The sequence below is a fragment of the Octodon degus genome, unplaced genomic scaffold (assembly GCF_000260255.1).
Source record: "Octodon degus isolate 3935 unplaced genomic scaffold, OctDeg1.0 scaffold00122, whole genome shotgun sequence".
Classification (NCBI taxonomy): domain Eukaryota; kingdom Metazoa; phylum Chordata; class Mammalia; order Rodentia; family Octodontidae; genus Octodon; species Octodon degus.
In genome coordinates, this window is record NW_004524698.1 from 8402772 (window position 1) to 8424039 (window position 21268).

Genomic DNA, 21268 nt, shown 5'->3' on the forward strand with positions numbered 1-21268 from the left:
CCCCTTGAGGGGGTGGAAGGCGGAAACCGGTGCCATCCTAGGGCACAGCTACATGCAGCTCCCTACAAGGAATCTACCTCTCCATCAGCCAGATGTGCCTGCCACAGGCCAAGGGTGGCATTGGCCATGTGGATTGCTTGGGCCTCATGGAAAAAGGACTATGGCATGGCCTATGAGTATGGACTGTGGGTGGTGGGGGGTGGCTGTGGCCAGAAGCAGGAGGCACTGCAAGGGAGGCCCTGGAGAGAGATTCCTCCTGAAACCAGGATCTCCCGCTGTCTTCCAGCCCTCCTAGGACCAAAGCTGAGCAGTGACCAGCCGGCCCTGATCTACTGCACTCTGGGCCTCTGCCTCTGTGCCATCATCTGCTGCTTCCTAGTGGCAGTGGCCTGTTTCCTCAAGAGAAGGGGTGATGCGCTCTCCAGCCAGCCCCCCACAGGACTATGCAGAGCCCGAGACAAGTCCTCCCATGGTAAGTGTTTAAAACTAGGCTACTGTCTAGGCTACTGTCCTTTGTACTGCTTATGACAGACTTTGGGTCATTTCTGCAATCCGTCACTGCCCTTGCTTCTGTATGGACAGCATTTTGCCAAATGCTTGTGGGACAGGTGCTGGGCACATTTTATCCAATGGTTAAACCGCCTTAAAACACCTGGGAGAGGGTCTGGTTGGTGCAGGTGACCAGCCCTAGGAGGCCAGCTCCAGGAGGTGAGAGTAGGAGGAGGGCAGGAGTGCGCCCAGCAGGGACTGAGGAGTGGGCGTGGCATGTTGGAGGAGATGGCCATTTGTGGGGGAGGAGGCTTAGCAGAGGCCAGAGCCGAGGTCTGAATGCCTGCATCTGCCCTGGTCAGAGCATGCAGTGGGTGAGCCCGAGGTGGCCTGGGTTGGCCCTTGGTTCCTAGATAGGGGAGACCACTGGGGTCCCGGCTGGGCAGCCTGAGGGAGGTGTGCAGCTGACGTCTTCCCTGTCCCTACAGACCCTGTGACGGAAGCTGGTGGCCCTGCGTCGCTCGAACCAGTGGAAACGTGCAGCTTCTGCTTCCCGGAGCGCAGGGCGCCCACCCAGGAAAGCGCGGGTGCACTGGGGACCCCAGGCACCACCACAGACCAGGGCACATGGGGGCGCTGCACAGGGACAGGCGGCTGTGGTCTAGGCGTGGTGTGTGCGCCTGCCCAGGAAGGGGGCCCAGGCGTGTGAAGCCAGGGATGGGAGGAGACCAAGAGAGGAGGGGAGAGACAAAAGAAGGATGAGTGGCAGAGGGAAAGGGAGGAAAGAGTGCGGACAAGATGCCATATGGGAGGACAGATGCTTTTTGTCCCCTGACCCAGTGCAAACCATAGGGCGACATCGCCTACACACACTCGGGGAACCCCTCCATCCAAATAAAAGTGCTGGCTGCCCTCTCCTCCAGGATCTGGCGTGTCTTCCCTCTGCTGTCCTCCCCTTGCCCTGCTGTGGGCCAGGCATGTCGCCAGAGACCTGGAGAGCCCTGTGGGTCACAGGCAGAGGGCACACTGAGGCTGTGCTTCTCATTTGCACTTAAGAAAGAAGCCACTAGAATGGGAGGTGGCTTGCAGGGGCAGGGGGCTAGCAGACTCCTACAGAGGGCCACATGGTCTGCACTTCTCTCACAAATGCCAAACTCTCTGTGAGTCTGTGAGGGCACGGAGCACATGTGTGTATGTACGTGCATAGGCATGTGCATGCACATGCAGATGTAGGTGAATGTGTGTGTGTGCGCACTGTGGGTGTGGAGCTGACAGCCAGCAAGGTGAGGGCAAGTGGAGCTGTAGACGGTGAGTCTGGAGACATGATGGATGTTCCCTGACCTCCTAACAGACTGCTTTGATTTTTTTTTTTTTTTTTTTTTTTTGAGACTGGGTCTTGCTAAGTTGCCTGGATGAGCTACACTCTAAGTGGCAGTTCTCCTGCCTCAATCATCCAGAGTGCTGGGGTTATAGATGGGCAGCACTATGCCTGGCTTGTGTCTACTTTTTAAAGTACCTCTACAAGAGGTACCTTTACATAAAACTTTATGACTGTATTTCTTCCTAGAAAGACAGAAACATTTTGTTCATTCACAATAGAGACAATTAATGGAGGTATTAAAGTAATAATTCCCCGTATCCAAAAGAATTCCCAGGTATATATGTATATATTTACCTTCCAAGAAAAGAACAATTGGCAGAGCTGGAGAGATAGCGCAGCAGACTAAGCGCCTGCTTAGGCAAGTGCAGGGACCAGGGTTCATGTCACAGCACCACATGCCATGCTAGCCCTGCCCCTGGGCACAATGAGCCAGCCACCCAGACCAAGCATGGTGGTACATGCCTGTAATCCCTGTGCTGGGGAGTCTAAAAACAGGAGGATCACTACAAATCTGCGCTGTGTAGTAAGACCCTGTACCAAATACATAAAGAAATTAAAAAAAAAAAAAAAACATGTCCATGGTAACAGTGCCACAAGTTCAAGATCAGCCTAGGCTACACAATGAATTCAAGGCCAGCCTGGGCTACTCAGCAAGACCCTATCTCCAGAAAGTGCCACAAAAAAAAAAAACATACAAAACAATTATGCTCTTAACTAATTCAGGGCATGGGAAAGTAAAGAAGCATATAATAACAGCACATGCTTACCACAAAAGTAGGAAAACATAGATACATTTATTTTGAATATTGATGTCAAATTCTGAACAAAATACCAGTGAATAAAATTCATCTGAGTATTGAAATAATAAAATATTCCAATAAAGTGGGGTTCACTTCCAGTGGCCCAAAATAGGGAGTCTCTTCATAAGATGTATAATTACCTAAAGGTCAACGTTATGATGGTTCTTTTTTTTTTTTTTTTTCTATTTTCTCCTTTTTAAATCAGTATATGAGGGCTGGTGCAATAGCTCAGCAGACTAAGTGCCTGCTTAGGCAAGCACTGGGACCAGGTTCAATACCCGGAACCACACGCCACTCCAGCTCCAACCCCAGGTTCGCTGAGCCAGCAGCTGAGTCTGTGCGTGGTGGAGCATGCCTGTAATCCCAGCACTGGGGAGGCTGAAACAGGAGGATCACTATGAGTCTGAGCTGTATAGTGAGACCCTGTACCAAATACATAAAATTAAAAAAAGAAAAAAAAAATCCATATATGTTTGTGGTGCATTCATCACAGGGAGTTGGTGTGTCCGTGAGTTCTTTCCACTTCCTTCCCTCCTTCTCCTGTTCCTCACTCCCCTGCGCCTTGTCACGTAGTCTATCTCCCTATTGCCTATCATCTTTTACTTTGCTCTTTAAATTACTTATACTGTTGTTTCTCACATTAGAGAAACCACGCACTGTTCGACTTTCTTTGTCTGGCTTATTTCACCTAATGTTATCATGTCCAGGTGCATCCGTCTTCCTACAGAGGACCCAAATTTATGCTTCTTTGTATCTGAGTAGCACGCCATTAAATATCACATTTTCTTCATTCTTTGTGACTATTTCCAATAGTTAGCTATTGTGGGTTGTGCTGCTATACGTGTGTCACTGTAATATGATGCATTTTTTAATTTTTTTTTTTTTTTTTTTTGGCAGAACCAGGGATTGAACTCAGGCCCTTGCACTTGCCATGGAAGCGCTTATTCTACTGAGCCATCTCCCCAGCCTTATGATGCATTTTTTTAAAAAAAGATGTCTTTTAACTCTTTAGGGAAGAGATCTAGAAGAGGTATACCTGGAGTAAATTATTTTTAGTTTTGTGAGTAATTTTAAAAACTATGGTTGTATTAATTTATGTTCCTACCAGCAATATAGAAGGGTTTCTTTTTCACCAGATCCTCACCAGCATTTTGGGTTTTTAAAAAAATTTTCTTTATTGATAATAATACCATTCTTTCTAGAGAGAGATGGAAACTTAGTGTTGTTTTAACCTGCATTTCACTGAGGGTGAAAGATGCTGAATATTTTTTCATGTATTTATTGCCCATTTGTACTTCTCTTGAGAAGTGCCTACTCATTTCAGTTTCCTGTTTTTTGATAGAATTATTTTGGAAGGATCTAATTTTTGTTTTCTGAGATAGGTTCTTGTTTTACAGTTTAGGCTGGCCTAGAACTTAAAGCAATCCTCCTTCCTTGGCCTCCTGAATGTTGAGATTACAGACATATGCTGCCATACCTGGCTAAATACTTTGTTTTGGTTTGGTTTTTTTTGAAACAGAGTCTTGCTAATATAGTTCAGGCTACTCTTGAATTTACTTTGTAGCCTAGGCTGGCCTTGAACCCATGGCAATTCTCCTACCTCACCCTCTCCAGGGCTTGGATTATAGGTGTACACCACCACACCCAGAGACTTCTCTATACTGTATATTCTACATTTTAAAACTATCTGAGGGGGGCTGGTGAGATGGCTCAGTGGTCTAAAGCACCTACTTAGAACAAGCTCAGCAAAGCACAGGGACCTCAGTTCAATTCCCAGCACCACATGCCAGCCAGCCCCGCCCCCTGGTGGGCTGAGCTGCCCCCCCCACGCACATAAATAAATAAAATTAAAAAAAAAAACTGTCTGAGGTATCTGGTAAACTTTTTCTATCCTGTACATTGTTTCTTTACTCTCTTGGTTGTTTCCTTTGCTATACAGAAGGCTTCTTAATTTCATGTAATTCCATTTTTTGGTCTGATGTTTTTGTTTTTGTTTTTTTTTATGTATCCGGTACAGGGTCTCACTACACAGCTCAGACTCATAGTGATCCTCCTATTTTCAGCCTCCTCAGTGCTGGGATTACAGGCAGGCACCACCAAGCCCGGTCTTGGTGGCCAGCTCAGCATGCCTGGGGGTGAGGCTGGCACAGCATGTGGTGCTGGGGATCGAACCCTGATCCCATCACTTGCCTAAGTGGGTGCTTAGTCTGCTGAGCTATCTCGATAGCCCTTTGGTGTTATTTTTGAAAATATCTTTTTTTTTTTTCGGAACCAGGATTGAACTCAGGCCCTTATCCTTGCCAGGCAAGCACTTATTCTACTGAGTCATCTCCCTGGCCCCTATTTTTGTGCAACTGAGTTTCTTGCAGTTTCTTCAATTTACTGGAGTATGATTTTTGGAAATATTTTCCTGTAATACTCTGGATTTTTATGGAGTCCATTGTGATTTTGCCTTTCTCATTTATGAATGCATAGATACATTTTTTTTCCCCTTTCATCTTCTTGGTCAATTAAAACTACATGTTTAGTAGCATTTGAACATTAAATTGCATGAATGTTGTTAGAAGCATTTCCAGAGTCAGGTAAGTATGTGATTATGTGAACTGAAATCACTCATCTTGCCTACCCAAACGGCACCCCAGGGCCGCACAGTATGTGCCACACCACTGGATGCTCCATTGCATCCCTGCCTCGCCCTGCAGGCTGCCACTCAGTGCTGTGGACCAGGCAGCTTCATCACTGGAAAGTGACTATGCATGGTTTTGGAGGCTGGAAGTGCGAGGCCTTTGTGTGGGTCCCGCGGGCTCCTTCTGAGGCTGTGGGGGCTCTGTGCTGGGCCACTCCTTGGCTTGGAGGTAGCCATTCTCTCTGTGCCTAGACCTTGTCTTCTCTGTGTCTCTGGATCCAAACTTCACTTTTTTTTTTTCCACTTTTTTAAATAAGGACATCCATCATATTTGGTAAGGACTTACTCCAGGGACTTCACTGTATTTTCTCTCTGTGAAGACTCTTTCTCCACATAAGATCATATTCTGAAGTACCAGAGGTAGGATTTCAACATATAGTTTTGGATGAATATAGCTCACAGAAGAGGCCCTCCCTGAGGCTTCCTCTGCTTTGTCTCTAACTACAGCAAGTTGGCATGCAAAAACAAAACAAAAAATAAGCTTGCTCAAGCCATGTGTGACACCTGGTATCCCACTAGCCCACTCAGCAAGGGGTTCCCGTTAGCTACACGATCTCCTCACTGCAGAGAGCTTCCTTTCTTATCCTTGGGGAATGTGGAACGCCCATCGCTGTGTGGACATTGCTAGATGATGACCAGATAATGGCACATTCAGCGATCAAGAGTGCCGTGCTGAATGCTGAGGTTAGTCTGAGCACTGTGAAGATCCCTGTTCTTTTAGATTTATGTTGTTCAAATTCTGCTCACAGAGCTTTAGATACAGAATGCTTCTGAACTGCAGGAGGTGCAGGAGTGAGAAGAGACCAATGCCAGCTTCCATTTGGCAAAAAGAAAAAAAGAGTCTTATGGGGTTTTTGGGTCAGTTTTTTAGTTGATGTTTTGTTCAATTTTTTTTTTTTTCTTTTTCTCAGAGAGAAGGTGTTATTTTTCACCTTTCTGTTGCTGGGGCAAAATACCCAACATGCACAATTTAAAGGACAAAAGGTTTATTTGGTTCATGCTTTCAGTCCATTGTTGGCTGGCTCTGAGGCATCAGTATCATGGTGGAAGGAGGTGGTAGAAGACAGATGCTCAGCTCATGGCATCCAGAAAGCAGAGAGCAGGGAAAGAGGCCAAGAGGAAGGGGAGAGGAGCCAGACATTGTTCCCAAGGTCACCCCGCTTGCTCTACCCAGACAGGCCCAGAGGTATGCTTTACTAATATAGACATCTCTCAAGTCAATCAGCTCGACAAGATTAACTATCACAGAAGGATCCCTTGCTACAAAGAAAATCTGAAGCTCTAAATACTGTCAATTTTATCCATGTTCCATTGGTTCTTCCTCCGCTCTAAATACTGTCAATTTTATCCATGTTCCATTGGTTCTATCCCAATTCCAGTCACTGCATGGCCCCTTTGGTTTTTTTTTTTTTTGTTTTTTTTTTTTTTTTTTTTTTTTGTTTTGTTTTGTTTTGCAGAACTGGGGATTGAACTCAGACCCTTGCACTTGCCAGGCAAGCACTTATTCTACTGAGCCATCTCCCCGGCCCCTGCATGGCCCCTTTGAATTCCTGACATTTTTCATCTGAAGTACTGTGCCAACCTCGCTCGCTGCCACCTTTCCCCTCTCTCCAAAGCAGGCTTTTCTGTAAAGGACCAGATAGTAAATATCTCAAGCTTCGTGGGCCATGCAGTCTCCTCTGCAGCTGTTCAGCAAGTGGTCAACTCCGCCACGGCATGCAAAAACAGCCATAGCCATCAGGAAGGCTGAGGGGAGACTGTGTCCAGCGGAGCTTGACTTCCCTACACAGGAGGTGGGCTGGTTGTGCCCTGCAGGGAGCCAACCTTTGTGCCACTTGATAGCAGCACTGATTTTGTATCTGAGACTCTTTACGAGACATGTTTATATCAGACATGTTTAATCACAGTCAACCATCAAATAATATACCACTTTACACAGAAGGTAGGAATCTTACAATATGTACTTCCAACTCTTTGTTGTAACTATTTTTTGTGTTTTCATAATTTTACTTTTCCAGGTTTCATAAACTCATAAGAATTGGAAGGGCTGGGGAGATAGCTCAGTGGTCTAAGCACCTGCCTGGCAAGTGCAAGGTCCCCAGTTCAATTCCTTGTACTGCAGGCCATGCCAGCCCCAGAACCCCAGACCCCAGGCAAGCCCTGAAACCGGACATGGTAGCCCATGCCTGTAATCCCACTGCTGGGGAGGCTGAGACAGGAGGATCACTACCAGTCCAAAAACTACACACTGAGACCCTGTATAAAAAAAAAAAAAAAAAAAAAAAGGTAGTATTTTTGCTTTAAAAAAACAAATAATTCAGAGAGTTTAAAATAAGAAAAATATACATCTCTATCTTTTAGTCTATATCTGAGTCTCTTTCTGGTTACAGTTTTTCTATCTGAAGAACTTAATCTAACATTTATATTATATTATACACATCTGCAGGCAATGAATTCTCTAGGTTTTTGTTCAGCAAGTGTCTTTCCTCCTGGGTATAAAATGTGAGATTGCTGGTATTTTTCATATTAGCATTTTAAGGCTGTATTTTCATTATCTTCCAATTAGCACAGATTAAGATGAGACACACATTGGAAGTCCTATCTGCCCTTCTCTGGTATGCCTCCAAGGTCTCTTTATCTTACCTCTGCAAGAGTTTGAGCGTCTGTATTTAGGAATTGTTTCAGTTAGCTTTATTTTGTTATTTGTCCTGTTTGGGTTTTTCTGTGATTTTTATAGTTTGATTATTTTTCATTTTTTAAGAAAAAAATATTGGTCATTATCTCTGCAAACTGTCTAATACTGTTACAAAACTCTGATGTTTTATGATTTTGTTTTGTTTTCTCTTTGTGATTTAGTTTGGGTAATTGCTACCAAGCTTAAAGCTCACCGCTTCTAGACTGGGCGTGGTGGCGCATGCCTATAATTCCAGCACTTGGGAGGCTGAAAACAGGAGAATCACTATGATCAGATCTACATAGTGAGATCCTGTAGATCCTGTTGACCCAGTTCTAAATAGAGGGGAAGAAAAAAGTTCCCCACTTCTTTCTGCAGCTAAGTTGAGTCAGCGCATAGGCCCAACAAAGGGTTTTTCTCTCACCATGTTTCCTCTTCTCCTTCTCCTTTCCATCTTCTTCCTCTTCCTCTCCTTCTCCTTCTTGCATTTCTATTTAACTCCTTTGTACAGTTTCCATCCCTGCTGAAATTCCCCTTCTGTACATGCATGTGACACACCAGAGTCTGCTTCAGTTGATTGATTCTTTTTTTTTTTTTTTTGTGGAACCGAGGATTGAACTCAGGCTCTTGTGCTTGTCAGGCAGGCACTTATTCTACTGAGCAATATCCCCAGCCCTGATTCATCTTTTTTTATTTTATTTTTTTCTGATTCATCTCTTGACACTGAATCGTTTCTACTTGCTTTTACATATCTTCTCACTAGCTGGACATGTGTAGAGAGGCAAAGACTGAAGCAGTATTCATGCCTGGAAATGAGCATGTCTGTCCCGCCAGCCCACCAGTGTGAGGGCTTTTGCCAGCCAGCTATGGACTGAGCTGGATTTGGATTTTGTCCCTGTGTTCACCTTCAATGTCCTACTGGCTTCAGACTCACTTCATGCCACTGTGCTCTTAGGTGACAACCAGTATCATGATATCAAGACTTTCCCATGGGCCTCTGCCACAGAGGGTCCTCTCCCCATTCCTGGCTCTCCCTTCAGGTAGAGAGTGTTGTCACCTGGCACAGGGGCAGGGTACTACTGTTGTCCTGTTCCAGTTTCAATCTAAGCAGCCCTCGGAGGTCCTATAATTAGTTTCTCGATGGATTCTTCTTCCCCAGAAGGAGTAGCCTCTGATGAACTGGGAGCTTCTTGCCTCCCATCTCAGTAGAAGGTATTCAAGCTCAAGGTCTGCAGTTCGATCCCTGGTACCACAGGCAGGCCCTGCCTGCCCTAGGTCTCCAGGCACCAGGCATGGTGGTACATTCCTGTAATCCCAGTGCTGGGGAGACTGAGACAGGAGGATCACCACAAGTCAGAGCTGCATAGCAAGACCTTGTACCAAAGAGAGAGAGAGAGAGAGAGAGAGAGAGAGAGAGAGAGAGAGAGAGAGAGAGAGAGAGAAGATTTTTTTTAATTGGTCAAAAAATTTAAAAGAAAAAAAAATAATTTAACTATTAACTGTTCCTCTCAATAGACCAGTAGAAATCAGCAGTACAGTTATCCAGGCTGTCCTATTGTCTTGTTCTCTCGTTGCTGGGACAAAATACCTGACACCCAAAATGAAGGAAGGAAAAGTTTATTCAGCTCAGTCAGTGAAGGTTTCAGTCCGTACTCAGGTGGCTCTAAGGCAGAGCGGCGCACAGCAGAGGGCAGCCTTTCATGGTGGCGGCAGTGAGTGAGAGCAAAAGGAGGGCTGCAGCTCAGGCAGAGCCAGCCTCTCATCCCTCCTTACACAGTAAGGCAGGTTACCTGCCCAGGGCAGCTGCAGCATCCACACCCACAATAATTAATCACAAACTCCAGAAGCTGCTTGAGGACTTCATGAGGCTTTGGGGGGACGACTAGACATAAACTGTAACACCAGTGTATATACATCTTTCTCTTTTCCTGTCCTTCATTCCAGTTAGTCCTTCCCTTTGAACAGTTTCTTTTCCTTTCATAGCATCTATTGTACCTTTTGGCTTTTACTCTTTCAGGTTTTGTTTTTTTGCAGTACTGGGGATTGAACTCGGGGCCTTGTGCTTGCCAGGCAAGCGCTTATTCTACTGAGCTATCTCCCTGGCCCACTTTCCGATTCTTACAGTAGGGAGACAATATGTTTACACACATGGGTCTGACTTATTTCACTTATGAGTATGGTCTCTAGTTGCATCCATTTACTTATAAAAGCTTAAAGTTTATCCTTTATAGCTGAGTAATACTCCATCGTATACAAATACCACATCTTTTTTTATCCATTTCTCAGTTGATGGACATTTGAGTTGTTTCCAAGACTTAGCTATGACAAGTCATGCTGCTATAAACATGACTGCACAAACATTGCTGTGGTGTGATGTTTTCACTTCTTCTGGAAAAATACCCTGGGTTGAATGGGACCACCAATCCTAGCCTTGTGAGGAATCTCTGTATCGATTTCCAATTTTAGTAAATGTGCTGCCAGAGGGAGCACTCCATATGGATTTCCATGGTGGTTTTTCCAGTCTACATTTCCAACCAATGGTGGAGAAAGGTTCCTTTTTCCTCACAGCCCTGCTGCCATTTGTTATTCATTGACATCTTGATGACAGGAATTCTTTCTGGTGTGAGATGGAATGCCAGTGTTGTTTAATTTGCATTTCTCAAATGGGCAATGATATTGAACATTTTTTCACGTATTTATTTGCCACTTGCTTTATCTGAGAAGTGTATATTCATCTCAATCATTTTTTGGCTGGGCCTTTGAATTTTAGGGGCCTCATTTTTAAAAATTCTTTTAAAATTCTTTATATGGGGTCAGGGAGATGGCTCAGTGGAATAAGCGCTTCCCTGGCAAGCGCAAGGGCCTGAGTTCAATCCCCGGTTCCGCAAAAAGAAAATAAATAAAATAAAATAAAATTCTTTAGATGTTCTAGATATAAGTACTTTTTTTTTTTTTTCAGAACTGGGGATTAAATTCAGGCCCTTGTGCTTGCCAGGAAAGCACTTATTCTACAGAGTCATCTTCCTGGCCCCATACAAGTCCTTTGTCTGAGGGACAGTTGGCTAAACTGTTTTCCCAATTCATGGGTTTTCTTTTTATATTCTATTGGTGATCTCTATTGACATGCAAAAACTTCCATAAGATGAGATCCCAGCTGTTGATTCTTTGAAGTATTTCCCATGTATGACTTGTTTTTTAAAGAGTCTGGTTGAGTTTCGTGCATTTTTTGCCATACTGGTAGTTCCCATCACAGACCTGTGCTCAAGGGATGCGCCCTGTGGCCCCCCTATTCTGTGCCCAATATAAAGGCCAAGACATTTGGAGATCCACAATGGGTGTGACTCCCTTTGTCCTGTGGTTTAAATGTGGTTTTTTATGTCTCCCACGGTCTCATATGTTGAAATGGGTCACTTCTGGAAGGAATCATAGGGATGGAAACTTGATCCAACTATGTGTTTAGAGGCAGCCTTTGGGAAGTGCTAGGATGGGATAGGTCTGGGGGCCTGATCATTAGCTCAGCTGTTTAAGTCAGGCTCAGGATGCTGTGGTTGGATTTCCAGATCTTCAAGCCAAACCAGACCTGCCCTGAAGGCATTGCGAGGCGGGGGAGACGACTCGTTAGAATAAGCATTTCTCTGGCAAGCACAAGGGCCTGAGTTCAATCCTGTTCTGCCAAAAAATAATAAAATAATTCTCAGTGGATGGGATAGGTCCATAGGCTCGAGCCTGAGCCTGAATCCTGGTGGCTTTTCAAGAGGGAAAGACCAGAAGAGACAACCACGCTCCCTATCTCTTGCTTTGTGATACCTTAGGATTCTGCCAACACTGGATTTGAGCCCTCGAGTCTCCAAAACTGTTAGATGAATAAACCTTTTTTTTTTTTTTTTTAAACTTGCCCAGGGGCCAGTGAGATAGCTCCAAACTAAGCACTGACACACATGCCGTGCCAGCCTCACCCCTAGATGCACTGAGCTGGCACCAAGTCTGGGTGGGGTGGCCCATGCCTGTAATCCCAGCACTGAGGAGGCTGAGACAGAAGGATCACTAGGAGTCCGAGCCGCGTGGTGAGACCCTGTACCAAATACATTTAAAAAAAAAACAAACCTCGCCCAGTTCATTGTGTTGTGTTAACAGTGGCAGAAAACTGATCAAGGCACGTCAGCTGCAGTTCCCAGGAACTTCGTATGCTCACGGTGCTTACACTTTGCCTTCAGCGTGTTTACACAGCTCTCATTTTACAGATGGAAAAACTGAGGCTGGAAGTTTATCTAGCTTGGCTGCATACAACTAAGACAGGCAGTCTGGCTCCACGTCCTGTACTTAGTCACTGGGCTACACTGTGGGGGTTAAAAGAAAACTTTAAAATATTAGAGAAGCTGCAAGTTCTGTTTTAGCAAGTAGTGTTTAGGTCAGTATCTGGCAGGGCAGGAGAGCCACGGGGACTTGCTGGCTTGGAAAGCACAGCTGATTCTGGCTACAGCTAGGAGTCAACACCCACTCTGACCTCCACTGAGTCCACTTACAGGCTGAACTCTCCAGGGCAAGTTCCCAGCCGTGGTCTTCCATCTTGAGGACAGGGCATGTCTCCTGCCCAGAATGTTTTACCCTCGCTCTAGAGTTCATTGTTCTTTGTTCCTGGGCCTACACACTGGAGAATCTTCTCTGGCCCCCTACTAGAGAGCACTGCCCTCACTCCCACCCCTCACCCGCATTTTTCCTATGCAGCATTTGACACTCTGACTTCTGCTCTCTGTGGACTGTATTTGCCCTGAGGATAGGACTTCAGCTCTTCTCATTCCTCAGGGGCTGGAATATGCCCGCTGTGAAACAGTTGTTTAATAAAGGAATTCAGGGGTCCTCCCATCAGCTCAGTGGTTTAAGTGACGGCTTAAACAAAACAATCAGGATGCTGTGGTTCAATCCCCAGATCCTTAAGCCTTACCAGACCTGCCCTGAAGGAATCCTGAGCCAGCCAAAACAAACAAAAACAAAAAACAAAACAAAAAACACTTCTAAAAAAAAAATTCAGAAGTCAGACTGTATTGAATCAAGTTTCTTAAAACTGTTTCTACAAAAATACAGCTTATTTACATTGTCTTTTCCCTGTTGTGATGTGAATGTGTCCCCCCAAAAGCTTTTATGTTGGAAATGAAGTTCCCTATGCAGCCATGCGCAGAAGTGGCACGGGTGGGAGGGGACCTGGTCTGTAGGCTCTGCCCCTGGCAATGGAGTCAGCGGGTGCTCATAGGAGCAGCTGTTTCAGAAGCATGCTCTCCAGCAAGCTGGCTGTGCCTCAGCACATGATGTCATCTACCACGCACAGCTTGAAAGCCCCTCCTTTCTCACTATGATATTCAGTTACAGCAGGAGTATGGACCATGACACCCCTACTTACTGGTATTTCATTCCACGCATAACTTACCGGTACCACCATCTGAAAGCCAGGGAGGAATCTTGAATCATTAATCACCTAAGCTGGGGGAACTTTCTGGCTATCTCTGGTAGCCTTCCCACCTTCACATTTCACAGACAGGGGTATCACAGGCCCAGAACACATGCCCAGGGATACCAGAGCCCCCAACAGGGCCACCTCTTGTCTGCTGAAAATTCCTCTTCTCACTGCATCAACTTTCTGTTGGACACAAATGTGGGAGATGGGGGGGGGCGGGGGTCATAGGAGGTGTTAACTAGTCTGTATTAGTCATTAGGCTTCACCTTTTGCATGAAAAATATTGCCTTAAACTTTCATGAGCGCCCACACACTGGAGTTAGATGGAAAGATTTCAAGTGGATACATTTCTTATTGTGGAAAAACGTAGAGCATGTCTCCCTGATGGGCATGGAGATGTAGGCAAACCCAGGAAGAAAAGTGTCCTCCCTGACAATCGGGTGCAGGTGGCTCCTGAGGACTTACAGGCACGGAACACCTAATCAAGGGATGTCAGAGGAGCACACAGCCTGAGATCTGTAACGGGCACCCTGCCCCCTCAACCTCAGGCCCACAGCAGCCAGCTACCACCTCCTGGGAATGATAGGAAGAGAGATGAGCGTGGCACATGCAGAAGGCAGAAGTCCTGTGGGCTCCTGTCTCCACATGGACACTGCCTCAAGTGATCCATGACAAGACAACTGAGGGAAACTCCATCTGCTTTCCCAAACCGTCTCCCTTATCTACAGCCAGTAGACTGTGGCAGTGCCACATCCTTGTGGTCCACCCAGCTGGTCTGTAACTGGAAGCTACCTGTGGAAGTCAGCTTTTCATCACTGGGACAAAGAATCTGGCGTAAACCACTTAAAGGCGGGTTATTAGGGCTCACGGCTTCAGCGCATGCTCCCTTGGCTGTTGTTTCTAGGCCTGTGAAGAGGGAGGAATGGTATGCTAGGCACTGTTCATCTTACGGAAGCCAGAAAGTGGAGCTGGAAAGGCAGAGCTTGGGGGCAGAGTAATATCTCCAAAGTTCCACCCCCACAATCCTTTCCCTTCTGCTAGACTCCACATCCTTTTTTCATGAGCTATCAATAATGCTATCGAGGGGCTGGGGATTTGGCTCAGCAGTAGAATGCTTGCCTAGCAAGCTGAAGCCCCGGCTTAGGTCCTCGGCACTAAAAACAAAAAATAAAAACCTCCCCTAAAAAACAATAATGCTATTGAATGATCTCATCAACAGATCAATTAAATGATGAAGTGAGAACCCTCATGACCCAGTCACTTCCCCAAAGCCCATCAGCTGGCAACCAAGTCTTCAGCACAATGAGCCTTTTTTGGGACATATCAGATCCCAATCATAACAGGTCCCCAGACAGCAGAATGGGAATTTCCACAGGGACTACTCCTCAACTGTCCCAAGATGGGGTGGGGTAGATTAAAAAAAAGAAAAAAAAAAAGTACCTAACACCAAAATAATCAATGAAAACATTTATTAGGGAAATTCACAAAATGAGCTACAGCTTATCCTTGTGATGGATAGTGGGATCAGGGATGCTCTACTTAGGTATGTGTGGCATGGTGTGGAATCCACATAGGGCTAAAAGGCTCAAGCCTCCTAGGAAAAACCAACACTGGCTGGTTGTGGAAGTTACAACACTGATTTTCAGTGAGGACAGAGAGGAAAATGGGGAACCAAGGACTCTAACCCAACGGAGGGATGGTCCTGAAAGACAATGATGGAGGGCTATCTCCCAGAGCATGGAATGTACCTCTGGAATGATGGGGCCACAGCATAACCTACAGCCACACACAGGGAGCTGCTAACAGCTTGGCTGAGGAGCAAGGGCTTGGAAGGAATAGGACTGGAAGGTGAGTGACAAGCTCTGGGTGGGACAGACATCTCAAAATAGCCAGGCTGTCCTTTGTTCTCTTCAGTGGGAACACAGGATCACTACAGAGGATACTGTCAATATTCAGGTGAGGGGCCTGGGAGATGGCTCAGTGGAATAAGCACTTCCCTGGCAAGCACAAGGGTCTGAGTTCAATCCCTGGTTCTGAAAAAAAAAAAAAAAAAAAAAAAAAAAAAAAAAAAATTCAGGTGACAAAATGGCACAACTGTAGGTGTGACAGCCTTTCCCACAAGCCCCTGTGCTTGCTCAGGATCCATGAAGAAGTAGCCGTTAAGACAGAGGCTTGGGGGCCGGGGAGATGGCTCGGTGGAATAAGCACTTGCCTGGCAAGCGCAAGGGCCTGAGTTCATTCCCCGGTTCCACCAAAAAAAAAAAAAAAAAAAAAAAAAGACAGAGGCTAAGCAGGCCCAGTATCACACATTTGCCCTTACCAAGGCCCACAAGACTGGCACTACTGCCAACTTCCCTGACCCTCGAACAAGACTCTTGCTTAACTCTAGGCTGGTATCATTTCCCAGGACCAGGGACCACCTCCCAGCAGCATGACTACAATTCACCTCTTCCAACAGAGGCTGAACTTTGTCTCTGCCAGAATAAAGATATATCCTGGGTATGTTTTTTTTCTGCCCGCCCCTTGCACACCACCAGCAATGCCCCCTAGCCAGGGCCCTGATTCACAACAGAGGATGTGCAGCCAGGAGCTTGTCTACAGGACACCCTGCAAAATAACAGAGCTTACGGCAAGCTGCCCTGTCAGGAGTGGCAGAGCCGAAATCTTCCACACGTGCAGAGCCCAGAGCATGGAGTGCCTGAGGTAAACACGTGTTCCAGCCCGAAACCACGGGAAAACAAGGAGTAGGGCATGAGAAGTGAGCTAGTTGTTAGGCAGAGGGGTTTCAACTGTCATCAACCTGCTGAGAGCATAAAGACACTGCAGTTGTTGAGCAGGTCTCCCACCCAGAAAGGAGGCTCCCCCGACCTCAGCTTTCTGCACTGTCTTCACTCCTTCATCTTCCACCTCCTACCCCCAGAAGTTCGAGAGCAGTGCTGGACGTGGCACTGCAACAGTGAGTGATGGGGTTGTCTCATTAGTGATTTCATGCTCCAACTAGAAATTACTGTTTGGTGCTTGCCCCCCGCCACTCACACACACTCCCAAGCCAGCACATGGGTCTGAGAACCAAAGTGGAAATGTACAATTGGCTCTTCTATAGCATATGTAGCAGGGCTAGAGTGTGACTCCAAGGCAGAGCGCTTGCCCAGCACCTGTGAGACCAAGTTCTATCCCCAGCAGTGTGGTGGGGGTGGGAGTGGGGCTAATAACTCAATTATAAATTCTTCCTATTCTTTACTTATAATATGAAGACTGTTGCAGTGGAGACACAGAGGGGAGGAGGGGATTCCTTGTACATCTCAGTATGTCCACAAAAAGGAAGAAAATTTGCTACAAAGGTTTGCATCAGAGGCACCTGAAGGGGGAATAGATGATTCAGCTCTCATCCCTCCCGAGATAAAGGTCTGGGCAACAAGGTAAGGAGGCTGACAATCTTAGAGCAGGGGAAGCATGGGGTGGGAGAGGGCAGCAGTTCACTACAGCCCCAACCAGCCGGAGCCCTGGACCCATCCAGCCACACTGATTTCCTCTATGCTCTGGAAGTAGGTTTTACAGCTGCCACTTTGTCACGCAGCAGCTCACTGTCCACGGCCGCAGCCAGGCTGCTAGTGATGATCTGGCAGTCTCCTCTAGCTTTGAAAGATAGTCAGGTAACCCGCGTGTGCCCAAGCCTGAAGGCCCATACTGTCCCAATCCTCCATGTCATACTCCTGCTGGAAAAGGACAAGGGCAGCGGCCAATCACAGAGGAGGAAGTGAGGTGTAGACTACCTGGCACCCAGGAAAGCCTGAGACTCCACTCCTTGCTGACCCAGTGGGGCTGGTTACCTCTCCAGACCTTGCAGCTCTGCCATCTTGCCTCTAGCAGCCTGTGTTAGGAAGGACCAGCCAATGTTCAGAATAAAATGTAGCTTTATTATGGCATAGGAAACTACAAGCCATTGGGGTGGCGAGAGCCAAATAGGCCCTAACAGGGACAGGAAGAAGGAAGGTATAAACATCTTAGTAATAAAATCTCAAACCACAACACGATCATTGAAATTTTTCTTACAATGCTTGTTTTCAGCTATAGTAAACAAAACAAGTCACTTGAATGGTCAAAAGAACTGCAATTTTACACAAGGAAAGCAAACACACCAAGCCAAGGTAGGACAGCACTCAGGTATACAGCATGGGCTGCTGCTGGGAAGGCCTGGGGCAGAAAGGAGGTGTCTATGTCTCAGGCCATCCTCCACTCCTGGTGCTTCACGTGTTAAAATGCTCCCTCAGATGTCTGATGAGCACAAGTTCACTGCTCTATGATGGAGCTCTGAGATGATAGCCAGCATCTTAGAAACACAGGTTCTCTTAACCTTGAGTCTCTTTGGGGCAACCTGAACACCTACACAGGTTAGTTCAGAAAACAGGAAAACCACTTTCCTGACTCAGCAGCCAGGCTGTGAGCTGAAAGAGATGCCCACACCCATCATGTACAAAGCAAGTGCACATGAGCACATCAAATGGGGGACCTTACGCTGAGGGCCTGGCAGAGTACAGGGCCAAGTAGGAATGTGATGCTCAAAGCCTCTGGCCCAGAGATAGCGCTTGGAATGCCAAAACCGCACAAGAGGAGGGGAATAATCTGGACGTAAAAGTTTAAAATAATGCTTATAAAAAAACCAATGTGTGGACTAAACATCTACTTACGCAAACGCAGGGACCAGGGTTCAATTCCCCAACACCACATGCCACGCCAGGCCTGCTCTCAGGCATGCTGAGCCAGCCAACAAGTCAAGGCATGATGGCACACACCTGTAATTCCAGCACTGGGGAAGCTGAAGACAGGAGGATCACTACGAGTCTGAGCTGCATAGTGAGATCCTGTACCAATTAAAAAACACACCAAAAACGTGGCTCGGTTTCTAACTTTCCAGGAGCAACAATGCCACTGTATACAAGCAGCAGTAGGAGTGGGAGAGGGGGTGGGCAGCAGGCCTGGCCAGCACACCTGCTGTCACACCTGTTCCCAGACAAGCAATAAGGCCAGGCATCACTGGGCAAGCCACAAGAAGGACTTCATGGCTCAAACTCTTACAGGTTGACTGCAGCTGTCTCCTTTTCAACAGATTTATTCCTGATTAAGAGACATCTTCTCCAAGAGAGGTTCACAGCAGTCACAGACATGCAGAACCTGGCAGCATGGGGCCACACCTGAAAATTTGGGGCCATCCATATTTCTCTGCAGATGTTTATTTTAAACCACACTTCAATATGCATTCTTTAAATGCAGAAACAAAACAGCGAATGAACTACACAAGAGCTTATACATTACACCACTGTGGCTACTTCACAACCTGCCAACTCTGCCTGTGTTTTCTGTGTCCACTGCCCCCACCCCAAGTTACCTAGCTCTGAGCTAGACTGGTCCCTTGCCTGCCTTTTTGTGTGGCAGGTCAGCTAAGCAATCTTCTCACTTTCAAATGGTTTTTCAAAGTCAAAAATTTCTTAATGCATGAAAACTGTACATAATTCAAACTTCATGGTCCACAAATAATGGACTACTGGAACACAGCCGAGCTTGCTGCTGGGCACGGCCGGTGGGGGCAGCCCACAGAGCCTGCACGACTTGCACGCTGGCTCCCACAGCAGCACTGCAGCCCTTACTGTAGCCTGCCGGCTCCTGTAGGATGAATGCCTCACAATCTACAGACAGCTCTCACAAAGCAGGCACAGAGAGACAAGCTGGTTAAAAATGCACACTCCTGCCCCCCCACCCCCAGCTGTCATTCCTCAGAAATGGACAATCTAAGCTGGGGTTTAAATCAAAAGATTCATGCAAAGATACCTGACAAGGAGCATCCTCAGTTAGGTCTGCTGACAAGCTCAATCACAAAGTCATTTTGTTCCCACTACAACAGAAACCACTGCAAATGAAGAACAGAGGCATACAGCAGAGGCCTCTCAGCTTCAAACCCAATGCACAGCCACCACATAGCTCTCGACAGGCAACGGGACCAGACCAAAAACCAGGGAGAAGAAAGAGAGGAGGAAGGGGGCCAATGGAGCCATGAAGAAACTCGCCATTAACGCCATGAACTAAGATAACCAAACGACTGTTCTGAGTGATAGCCAGTCCTCCACAGCCTTTGATGCTGTTCCCAGCGAAGAGAGCAGAGGCAACAGAAACAGCACTAGCTAAGAGAGCAAGACTCACTATTGGGAATAAAGAAGAAACCATCTAAATTTCAGTATAAACTTGATAATCATTCACTACTATTATTCATTTACATTTATGAAATTCACCACTGTGGAAAGAGAAAGGGAGGAATAAGAAAATGCCTATCCTGGGATACCAGGAGACACCCGGGCTGATGCTCCACATGCAGGGGGACACTGAACTGCCTGTGGAGCAGCCACCTGCAGCCATACAAGGCTGCCTGGAGCTGCTACACCGCGGCAGGAAATGGGGTGGGGAGCTCACACTACACACTATCACCCCCTCCTAAAGAAAGGTACTCATAAGTCCTCTGTCCTTGAACACTATACAGTGTCAATGGACTCACAATTCTGAACAGGTGAGCACCTTTTAAACTCTGCATGTGGGAAGGAAGCACTAGGCAGAGGCTGCCCTGTGCTATGAGGACCCCTGGAGCCCATGGAGTTTTTAGGAGTACAAGAGAACTCTGAGGGTGGCCTGGCTCTTTTTCCACCAGGGTATAGGTCCCCCTCAGCTATCTCTGTCAAGGCTCTGCAGTACATGGCCACTCTGACACCAGCTCCCCAATCAGAGGGCTATCCGGTAGACGCTGGCACAGGAGATGGTGTCATGGAGAGTCAGGGAGGCGGGGGTTAACTTGTGAGGCTTGCCAACTTGTTGCCCTCTTTCTTTCCAAGCTGCTGCAGATGAGGCTACTCATATTCCAGGAACTGCTTGTGGTAGAACAGCAGATATCTGAGGAGGCAAAGAGAAAAGTTTCATTCTAATTCCATTTTGTGACTGCCTGCACTGGGCAAGGACATGGAGGAGGGGGCTCTGCAGGTATGTGACCTCTTGGCTCATGGTTTTGTTTTTCCATGTTCGAGGAGAGCCATCCTTACTGGCTGAGTGAAACTACCCCACCTGCCTATCTCCCCTTGCATGGAGTCACTGTGGCCTGAGACCCTGGAATGCATCCTGCTCTCACCTCTCCTATCCATGACAGCCACTACTGCCCAGGCATGGGACCTACTGTCCACTGTGAGCACTAAGGCAGGTGCAGCCCCCACACCCTCCAAGCAAAACTGGGGGTGAAAGGCAAGGGGTGTAGTGGACCCAGCTTAAGAGCTTTAATGTCCAAATTCTCAAGAATTACTGGAGCCATGGATCTTGCTGTTCAACAAGAGCTCAGAGCCTAGTGATGTGCAGGCAGAACAGAACAGTTCCCTTGGTCCTTGGTAGGACAACAGTTCTGTGTCCCAACACCACCACTAGTGGAGGAGGAGTTAAAGATTGGTATACTTAAAGATTGGTATACTTAAGGGATGCAGAGTGGCTCAGTGGTAGAGCACTCTCAGGTGGGAGGCCCTGTGCTCCATCCCTACCATTACAAAAAAGAACTAATGGCTCAGTTCATAGCATGTTTAAGACCAACAATGATTATGTAGGTTCCCAAGTTAAAAGATGGCAAGAGTACTTCTGGTCAAGGACATTCCTCCTCATCGAAATGGTGCTTTATCTAGGACAAGTCCTATTACTTCACACCTTAAAATAGCCATGGCTTTGGACTTGGGATACAAAGGAGTAGAGCTGTTGTTGAGGCGTCCCTCCA

At 46.7% G+C, this 21268-nt stretch overlaps 2 protein-coding genes across 2 annotated transcripts in view; one reads left to right on the forward strand and one right to left on the reverse strand.

Annotated features, from left to right (window-relative positions):
- Positions 1-126: 126 nt before the first annotated feature.
- On the forward strand, positions 127-1371 carry LOC111812363 (tumor necrosis factor receptor superfamily member 13B-like). The gene is made up of 2 exons (XM_023700143.1): positions 127-472; positions 978-1371. The coding sequence occupies exons 1-2, from the start codon at positions 127-129 to the stop codon at positions 1196-1198; spliced, it is 567 nt and encodes a 188-aa protein (XP_023555911.1). The 3' UTR covers positions 1199-1371.
- Positions 1372-20351: 18980 nt separating this feature from the next.
- Positions 20352-21268, reverse strand: part of Usp22 (ubiquitin specific peptidase 22) — a 34541-nt gene continuing 33624 nt past the window's right edge. Inside the window, exon 13 of the mRNA XM_004640339.3 lies at positions 20352-20412. Within this exon, the coding sequence (XP_004640396.2) occupies positions 20370-20412 (43 nt within the window). The 3' untranslated portion in view covers positions 20352-20369. The remainder of the gene's footprint in view (positions 20413-21268) is intronic.